The sequence below is a fragment of the Stegodyphus dumicola genome, chromosome 1 (assembly GCF_044657685.1).
Source record: "Stegodyphus dumicola isolate Sdum_Otavi_A_Nest chromosome 1, ASM4465768v1".
NCBI lineage: Eukaryota > Metazoa > Arthropoda > Arachnida > Araneae > Eresidae > Stegodyphus > Stegodyphus dumicola.
This window is the reverse complement of record NC_140768.1, coordinates 75,331,125-75,341,919: the sequence shown is the minus strand read 5'-3', so window position 1 is coordinate 75,341,919 and position 10,795 is coordinate 75,331,125. Positions and strand designations below refer to the sequence as shown.

General features: G+C 32.0%; 1 protein-coding gene across 1 annotated transcript in view; it reads right to left on the bottom strand.

Moving 5' to 3' along the window:
• Positions 1-1,672: 1,672 nt before the first annotated feature.
• The window catches only part of LOC118193489 (uncharacterized), a 52,825-nt gene continuing 43,702 nt past the window's right edge, over positions 1,673-10,795 (bottom strand). The window contains exons 7-10 of the mRNA XM_085810762.1: positions 9,520-9,613; positions 8,813-8,910; positions 4,876-5,071; positions 1,673-2,669 (exon numbers count right to left, since the gene is read on the bottom strand). Of these exons, the coding sequence (XP_085666888.1) occupies positions 1,908-2,669; positions 4,876-5,071; positions 8,813-8,910; positions 9,520-9,613 (1,150 nt within the window). The 3' untranslated portion in view covers positions 1,673-1,907. The remainder of the gene's footprint in view (positions 2,670-4,875; positions 5,072-8,812; positions 8,911-9,519; positions 9,614-10,795) is intronic.

Sequence of the window (10,795 nt, the reverse complement as noted above, 5' to 3'; positions counted from 1 at the left end):
ATCCGAATTATATATGCGGTATTTGCGAAAATACTTCCTAAAAAAATCTTCTGCCACACAGGAACACTGCGCGCCGGTATCCAGGAGGGCGGTGGCTGGGATATTATTCACCAAGACTTCAATCTTCGGAAGGGTCAGATTTTTCACCATTACTGTATTTAACTTGTAGGAAGATGTGTTTTCGTGGCCTTCGGATTTCCGCACCCTCCCGTCAGCAGAAATCCTTTTCAGTTTAAATCCTTTTTTGTTTCCGTGCTTTCCTTCTTTTTCCACTGGCCTTGAGACTTTTTTCCTGGGTTGCTATTGAACTGTCGACGTTCGCCGGCTGTTTTTGAATGCTCGGGTTTCCTTGCCCACTGATTCGCTTTTTCTCCGTAGCCGTGTGCTTGAGTTTGCTGTAGTCTTGGCGTACCAAATTGGTTTCGCTGTTGATATTGGCGTCTTCTTCCGACGTCCGCCGTTCTTCTACTTTCAAACTGGATTGCTAGCTCAAATAACTTTTCCAGTGTAGTCGGATTTCTCAATTCAATAAAGTCTTGCACTTGGGGCAGTAACCTCGGCAAAATCACTTGAATTATTTCAGGATCCGGACGGTTTCCATACAAGAGCTTGAAGACGTGAATTTTTCTTAAAATAAAGCTTGAGAGGTTTTCGATTCTTTGTTGATATATACTAAAAAGTTCCGTTTCTAATTTCGCACGATCCCTTACAACAGGGAAGGCTTTTAGTAGGGCAGTCTTGCAATTCTCGTAAGTATAGGTGGGACTTCCTGCTTGACCCAACAGACTCCTGCCTATACATTTGAACCAGTTAAGCGCTTGGCCCCTCAAAGCGCTGGTAGCTAAGGTAACTTTTTGAAACTCGTGCACGGGGTAGAGCATGAAATGGTCATCCAATTTTTCCAAAAAGGTGGTTACCGGTGAGTTTCCATTAAATGTTGCTTCTGGTTTCATCGAAGCGCGCATGGTCTGGACGATGTAACCAAATCCTTCCAGGGCGGCAGCTGGCATTTCTGGATTCTGAGCCGTTTCTGCAGGCAGGACAGGTTCTTCTTGAAACTTGGCCATGGTTATTCTTTTTCTTTGGGCGCCACTATCAGGGTCAATGTTCCTTTTTACTTCTTCGGGAACATACAAGGACCTGACTCGGAACAGAGAGCTTACTAAAGCTATGTTCACTAATTGTGGTAAGTAGACAGGATACACACGAAGGGTATACAAAACCCTTTATTTTTCTCTATATACAATAATTTCCGTACTTCGGAATACACTGACCCGCTACTTGGGGTCTAACGTAAAAGTATCAAAATAAAACTAAACTCTAATTTAACTTTAGAATAATAAACGTGGAAGATTGGCCTTAAAATAACAGGAAGCGTATGTAGTACAGAGACTGTGAACACTACAATACGTTTTAAATTTATCAAGAGGATTAAAACCTCTGGCCTGGAAGGCAAACAGCAACTGCGTAACTTCTAAGGTAAGCGGCCTGCTTTGACTCACTGCTTCCTCTCACTCGCTTGGCAAAAGGCCACAACTTAAATATTTGGCGTTCGCCAGACAAACTTTGCATAAAAACCTTAACGCTTATAATTCTGGCCGGAAGTAGAAAATAAGAAGTGATAGTAAAGATTTAAAATAAAATAAACGTTAGTAAAACTTAAGATCCTTACAAACCTTTATTAAAGAAATTAAATATAAGAATTTTTATTGATACATTTCCATTAAAATTTATTATTCTTAGACGGAAAGGGAAATATAGAATTTTTAACATTTATTTATTAAACATGAGCATATATGGTTTCTGTAAAAATTATTTAACAATTTTAGTCAATCACAAGTATACATATTAATAAAAGAGAAAAAACGAAAATTTTATTTTTTCATCAGTTTTGTAGTATTTATTTTCTATTTGGTTGCAATAGTGTCTCTTGACTTAATTTTGCTTCCTCTTGATTTCCAGGCAGTTTTCTCTTCGTTTTGATTACTTTCATTAGCCACTTTTTTAGTACTCTTCTTTCCTCTGCCTTCGTTTGATTTTATAATTTCAGTGGATTTCCTTTCGGAATCTTTAAGGACTTTGTTGCCATTCTTAGGAAAATGTATTTCTTCTTTTGGCTTTTTTGATTTCAATGAGATATCAGCCTTTTTCCTAGAAATTACTTTGCATGCTTGATTTTTAACTGAATTGTTTTCTCTTTCATGAGAATTTGTAAGATTTGAAAAAACATATTCACCTGTGTTAGATTTTTTACTCGAAAACTTTGGAACGAACCTTTTTTGCGGAGTTTTTTGTGAGCTATTCTCTAATGCTAGGGTGGTTAAAATCGATTCCGATGTTCTCTTCTTTGGATAAAAGTGTGGCGCATATTTAGGTTGAGACTTCTCATTTTCTGTTGTCAGTGTCATACTTGAGCACGATGCTGAAGCTAACTGCTGAGATTCTTGGATTAAAAATATCTTGCTTACATCATTTTCTGAATAAACAGATGGAAAACGATGGGAAATATTTTGAAGAGTTTTACCTTCGATACTGAGATTTCGATTATCTTGCAGACACGGATCAATAGTAGCATTATAATTCCCTATGAAGTCTGTTTTAGAACGGTTTACACAGCTTGAAGTGCTTGTATGCACGTTATATGTTGTTCCAGGTCTCGGTTTCATATCCTAATGAGAAAATTCAATTAAATAGGAAATGTTTAATAATAAAACTATACCATCAGATGTTTTATTATAAAATTATTTGCACACATTTTCAAATATCACTGTACGAAAAAGCTCTTTGAGTATAAAAAAAGAATCTATTTTAAATATTGATCATTAAATTAAATAGTTCATTTTTTGTAATTGTTTCGCGTAACTTACGTTTTGCGCTTCTTTCAAATAAAACTGGAAATATAACCATCTTAAAAGTTCAGTGAAATAAGCTTTCATTGAAGAAAAGAACAGGAAATAACAATATATATTTATTTTGAAATTTTAGTTTCTATTTCAATAAAATCTTTCAGAAGCATTTTATACATGAAGGACATTTTTTATATTTTATGGTAAGATATAAAATAAAATGTTTAAAAATTAAATTTAATATTAATATAGATTTATGTTTTTATGCGATATATGTAATATTATATACAAGTTCATTGATACTTACAGTAATTTATTTCTCATCGAAGGAATTATTATTTCACAAAGATGTATAAATATTCAGGTAAGGCTATCTTTTGGAAAATACGAATAAATTGGATATCATGTAGATTTAGGATTTTCATAAAATGAAACACGAAAAATGAGCAAGGGCCTCTCGGGGACTCGATCCTGGACTTATCGAATACGCGCCGAGTCTGCTACCGTTACAGTACGAAGGCATGCAGAAAGCAGAGAGAAAATACCTTATGTACTTCTCCTTTTTCAAAAGGGACCCAGTCGCCAAATCCTGGTGGCGAATCATCATCATCCACCACCTTTCTGTTCGGGTGCCACTGTACAGGAATTAAGATTTTTGAAATAGGAAACGCGAAAAATGAATAATGCCCTCGCCTGGACCTCTCCAATACGCACAGAGTGTGCTACCGTTACACCACGAAAGCATGCAGAAAGAAGGAACAAAATACCTTATAATCATTTTAGACCAAGTGGATCGAGTTTTATTCCTCTCATTTGTTACCTTACAATCATGCCTAGCATTAAAAAGTACACTTTTTCAGCAGAAATATTGCTGACTTAAAAATCCCTCTCATATCACCTCTTGTGTAAGATGAATGATATCATATTTAAATACTGACCAGAAGTTTTTGTTTCAGTATAGCTCATTGTTCATTTTTTACTCGAAACCATGGCCAGTGTTTAAACTTATACCACAGTTTGTCTATCCTGCTATTTTCATATCATTCTCTTTCTTTGATTATGATACTGCATTTTTATGTGGCAACAACATAATAATTTAAGAAAAAAATAAGATGAAGAATACATCGGATACGCTCGAGATGACCGTTTGTTTAAAACAACCCCAGAAAGTAGTATTTCTGAAGCCATAAATAATCGTCGATATTGAACATTACCTCTTTGAGACGACCGCCTCCACAGAAGATCAAAATCATATGGAACCCTGAGTGCCCCAGTTTAGGAAGAACTCATTATATTCTTGCTGTAGAATTTGTAGTAAAATAGAAGTAAAATTATAAAAATGCCCTTGAAGTTAAATGAATAAAATATTTTCTGTTATACATAGGTTACAATTTAAATGATTTCTTGTTAAAACGTCACTAGAGGGAGAAGACAAATATTGTTACTTATTTAACAATACCCCATCTGAATTTTATATTATAATTTGACAGAACTATTAGTCTGTACCTTCCAGTTGTATTTAAATTTCTGTATGGTTTCTAAAGCATATTATTTCACAACTTTACTTGAGCTTATAACTAAGTATATAAAAGTGAACATGTATTAAAATGTATGCTGTATTTTTGATGACATAAAGTTGAACTGATAATAGACTTAAGTTTCTGTAAGTCCTATACCCTTATAAATCCTTATTAGTTAAGGTGAGGACATCACTTGTCTATTTATAAAAAAAAAAAGATCTACATTTTCTCGCTCGCATTGAAAATCCACGAGAAATGCGTCTATCGGTCTTTTCTGGTATTTCTTTCAGTATTTCAGGTGTGACCTCTCTTCATATTCAGAAAAGTAAGCAGGTCTCTAAGATTATCCAAAAAATCGTGCTTGAACAGTGATGCATGTGTGATGTTGCTACTTAATGTAAGTTATATCCTTTTAGATGCTATTATAGTGTCATTTGTCAAGAAAATATAAGGGTATAGGCATTTCCTAGACGACCTGTACTTTTATCAAATTTCCATGTGAGACATACCTCTTTGATTTGTAGAGCAGGATAAAACTGAAGAAAAGGAAAGCAAGCTTTCGTGTCAAGAATCGTACACTTCTCACCGCACACATTTCCCAATCTTTTACAGAAATCACTAATGAATGAACGGAGAACATTTTGATAGTTGATCCCACTTCTTTTAAAAATCAGTGGAGATGATCTCACACAATACAATGGATATCTAGGTATACGTTAAGCAAATTAAGCTGAGAAATTTAATTCAAATTTTATATAAATTCAAGAACTAAATTTCACATTTTTTTTTTACTTACTGTATTCTACACTGTATCGAAAGTTTATACACGCTGATTAAGATAATTTTTACTGCCACGGAAGTGAAATTGTCGTTAATGCGACAAATGAAGCCACTGAAGTTTTTTTTAAACTGCTTTAGTATTTTCTTTTAGAATCAAAAGATTCTTTACAGATATGAATAAAAGCGATTGTGGTCAACAATTTTACAGATAAATGATTACGATATTTATAAAATTACATTTATATATAAACAATTTAACATTAATTAATTGTTCGTATCTTTGAAATGCACTTGTACAGAAATAAATCATGTAAAGTTTATACAGAGTATTAGAAAGGAACAGCTTTAGAAATTACAGTCGAACATTATTAAACTTATTCTTCCTTACGCTCATATCCATAACATTTTCTATCTTGAACGAACTTTTTGGTTCAGTTTGAATAACAGAATAACAGAATAACAGGATGGATTATAATTGGATAATGTTAATAGATTCCTGGAGATAACCTAGTTTCATTCAAATGTTATGGCAGCTTGTATAATAGTAAAGCTTTTGAAAGTTCCTCACCTCAGAAGAAATGCTTTCGGGGAAGGCATTTTGAAGATAAATGACTTACGTTCACTTTACAAATGAGTTGAACAGCAAATGATTCTTTTGAGAGACCAATTATTTTTTCAATCTACTTGCTTAGTTTTAGCATATAACAGTTTTTATCAAATTTGAGAAAAGGAAAAATATGAGCACATATAGCATATTATTTTAGAAGAATATTGTTCCATCACGAAAGAACTTCGCGACATAATATGAAACCTGTCAAAGACAACTCCCGACCAGCCCAGCAGTACCCAATATGTTTCAACCACTGGCTAGTATCTCGTCTCTACCCACAGACATAGCGAAGGAACAGCGGGCTCCATCACGGCCAACACGGCTCCATGCCGTTCGTAGCCAGAGCAAACAGCCATAGCAGAGAGGAAACGAATGAACCTCTCCAATGAAAAACTCCCACGAACGTTCCGTCACGTATGCTTTGGAGTCGGAGTAGTAACCTAACCCTCAATCCCTCCACAGCCGTATCCGAGGAAAGGCTTTTAGCTCAGGATGTCGGCTACCGAACAGAACAGGGATTTTAAAGATGGCTGAGAATGTAATACTTTGAAAATGAAAGTATTATTACGTAATTAAAAAAACCTTTGTTTCTTTCTACTTTCCGAAAAAGGATCTGGCTATAACTTAAAAACTGTTAATCGGAAGCACTCAGTTTTGTTCCAGTGTTTATTAGATTATATGAAGCAGTTTAAGAAAACAGAGCATTCTTTTTAATAAAATTGGAAATGGTTTTAAAAATTGGAAAAAATTAATTTTCATTTTACATCCCACTTGAAAAGCTCATTTTCTAAAAATAAACAATACGGTAGCTTTAGGAGCAAATTATTTTGTGTAAGAATATTATTTTTATCTCCTTAAACAGACACATGACAGATAATCATCAGTGCTGCCTGTATTTTACTATAAAATAATAATTTAATACTATTTGGCTGCAAAATATCATAATTTCATGATCTATTATTTTAAATAACATTTTGATTAAATCATTATATCTATTGCATGTTTAACAATCAAAATACAGTAGACTCCAAATTAACGACGGTAACACCGAGGATTACGTCCATGGTTAACCCAAAATCATTATTAAACTGACAGTATTTAAATAAAACACGAGAAACAGGAATAAGCCATGTTATACATTATTGAGAAACATTATTAAATACTTTACGTGCCTTTTTTTTTTTTTTTTTTGATTTGGAGAATAAATATATTTGATTATACATATTAAACGAGCATTCAAAACAAGAACATGCTTCAAAACTCGAAGAACAACCTTTTTGCTTACACTGCTTTTATATTTAGAAAAGAGTCGATGGGAAACAGAAGATGAGTGGCTGTACGCTTAAATTTATTTTTACTAATAAGCAATTTATTTTTAAAGGATTATTTAACAATATTTATGTACTTAATATTATTTATAATTAAATTACATAATATAGTGGATAAAAACAATTCCTAAATACTGCGACGTCATCTATAGTGTCACTGCTCTAATCTTTCGTTTTTTCATACCTTTTTTATACTCCTCATAGAAATTTTGCTTAATTATGATGATAAGTGATAGTAATTTTTCCAAAATTTTCCGTAAGGAAACTTGACATTTTTTTTTAAGACAAGAGCCAGATAATACGCAATCCGATTTATCCACTTTAGTTAATCGAGAGTTGACTACATCCAGCAATGATTTGTATATTTAAATCTATACAACAAATATAACATTTATACAACTTTATTTTCTTTTCTTTGTAATGTTCATATTTTGTTTTGCTTTACAGTCTTTAAAATAGTGCTGTATATATGTATATGTAATGTAATGATATTTTCACTGGAAAATTATTGCGTTTTGCAAGCTTAGAATTTTATGGTCACATTTTTTAAATACGATATCATATAAACTTTTGTAAATTGTTTGTTTTTTAGTACGCCATACTTAGAACTGCTGTCGTACGTATTGCAATTGTTTTTTGTGGTATTAAAAGAACATTGCTTTTTGGTTGCATTCTAAAATCAGATAGCATTTTCGGAAAATAGAGATTTATCACTACTTATAAGCATTCCGCATATTGATACTTTTAGTTCAAAATTTGTCACTAATCCATACTGTGAAGCAAATGTTGTATTAATTTTATCTTTAGAAACATTAAAACTGTTACTGAAGATATGTTATTTATATTTAGGATAAAAATGTCTTATAAGTATTTTAGTTAAGGAAGAATGTATTTTAAACACGAAAACAATTATCAAGTTTTTCATTTTATGGATAGCTTGGAAACGAATTAAGTAATCATTTTGGCAACTTTTTGTTTACATACGTTGCACCATATTTCATAGTTTAACAAGTTTCTTTATTCAAATGGTCAATATTACAATTGATTCAATGCAATTCAAGTGAATTAAAAATAATATCAAATGTTTTTATAAAAGTATAGAAAATTCTTTCAAAGTAAATTATTTTCTACTATTTTTTTTTTTTTTTTTTTTTTTTATTAAATATGGGAACAAATTAAAAATCAAGTCTTTAAAAGTAAAACAAGAAAAAGGTATGCGGGTTCATCTCCTTTTATGTGACCAAATAACGTATCAATTCGATCTGCTACAGTCTATTACTTAGGGACTTCGAGGCATTTGCCATCCCACCCCCATTAGCGATCGTAACTCGTGTCACCCTTACTGTATTTTCGCCACGTCATTTGAGACTATGATTTAAGTCAGCCTTTACTCGCGGACCTTTCCACGAAACGACTTACGCTAAACGGAAATGAAAAGGAGAAAAAATTAAGCGAGTAGACTTCTTTTCCGCAGCTGTTGCTCCTACGGTTACAAATTTAATCGCGAGGTGGAAAATAACCTTGAAGTATTTAATTTAAAGTAAGATAAGAGATTATAAGAATTCTACTCCCAATTATAAAAAAGTAATATTTGCATTGTATTTTAAAATATCCTTTATAAATACGAAATTATTTTTATGATATTTGAAATCGCTGTTGTAAGAATATTGGTATAGAATTAAACAATTTCATAAAATACATTCATTGCGTTTCAGTCTTAAAGGATACGTGTAAGAAACAACATCTTGAATCCATGTGTTAGTATTAAAAACGACATTGAAGTAGCACACGTTTTCTTCTGGAACATCAGGCAATCTATAGCCATACTAAAAAAGAATAATAGTATAATAATAATTATCGGGAAAAATAAAAATTGCATCACTTATATTAACTCTAACCCTTTTTATGCCAGTAAAAAAATGTATCTAATTAAAAATATAACCTACCTTGCAAAATACACAGAATATTGCTTAAATTTATTAGAACCTAGTGTCTTTATAATCTCTATGGTAAAAATATACAAACAGTGATACATGCAAAACATACAAATCATTAAACATAACTGAGCATTAAATACGCAAACTGATATTCTTTTTCAAAAAATTAAACAAAAGGCGCTGAAGAGCCATGTATGTTATTAAACATTCAAATATACCGAAATATTTATATTCTACATTGCATAGTATGAATGAATAGGTGTTTAAATATAACGCTTCAAATATTTTCAAAAGTTGAAATTTTCTAAGTATTGTAAGCGGTTTTTTTAAATTGAGGTAAAAATGCTGCAGATTGCCTCAAGCAAGACTATTATGAGAAATTTCAAGGAAATACCCAGTTAAGGGTTAAAAGTTTTGCACCAAGATAACAGTTTAATACCTTTAATTAAGAGTTAATTGTAAGTAATAATTCTTTTGATAAAATTTCCAAAAAATTACCATATTCTTCCAGTACTTTTTTAAGGCAGAGTAATTTTTAAAAGTGCTGTCATTAATGTCTCTTGTTATGGACTTGACCCATGCTCTTCTTACGCTGCAAAATGGAAATATTATACATGTAAAAAAAATCAGTTGAATTAGCTGAGGAATTATCAATTTTTACTTCCTTGTACGAAGCAAAAAGAAAGTATTGTAATAGCGAAAAGTTTCAGGCAGCATATTTCAACGAAAATATCCATTTTGACCACTATCAAATGCAATTTAACGATTTTTGCGTGATATTTGTACGTAAGGACAGAATAAAATGCTCTTTTCCTCCAAAAAAATTATAAAACTGCTTTAAAATGAATTCTGATGAGAATTTTTCGTGGCGTTTGTACGTATCTCGCATAACTCAAAAACGAGTAGCTACAGAACGGTGAAATTTTGTATATAGGACTACTATAACATGCAGATGTGCACCTCGTATTTTGGTTGCAATCGGCCGCGCTAAACGTATATAAATATACTTATATATATATCCACTCTGTTACCCGGATCAGTGATCTCAGTTTCTTTACTCTTATATGTTTGTAAATTGTACATTTTTTGCTTTAAAATGATTGAATTATGTTCTTCTTATCTTCCGGTTAAGGTTTTTATCCCTTTAGTAAATCTGCATGCAACATTTTTAGAATTATCAACAATTTTAAAGTTGTTTAAGTGCCGCTAAGCTTAATAATTTTTTTGATGGCTGCCATTGCTTGTTTACTTTTGAAACAGCAGAGTAGTGGATTTGTTCTCAATCTAGAGAAACTTAGCTTCGCAACAACAACGATAACGCCTTCATTTATTATTGCGAAATAAACAATGCTTAATCCTTTCTGGATTTTTTTCGAGGAAATAAGTGTTTAGGATTTACTTCGTAATTTTGAATATAGATATTTTGAGTTTTTATGTATTTTTGCCTTGTAGTGAAGTGAGAACTCAATTAATTGAATGACAAATACTCAATCGTCTGTGAAGAACTATTTCCTTTTTGTTTTGTTTGCTTAATTTCTTTTATACATCGTTCTAGCTTTATTATAGTATTTGAATAGGACATGGAGCAACGATTAGATAATTCTTTAAATGATATAAATTTTGTGCATTCTGAGTTATAATATGAACGAAATATAATACTGTTAAGTGAACCTAGCGCTAGAGTGTCGCTATGGTAAACAAATAGAGCGAATTTTAAAGAATGCATTTATTCTATTATGGTTTATGCGCTGTCGGCGAAGTAGATTTAATTCAA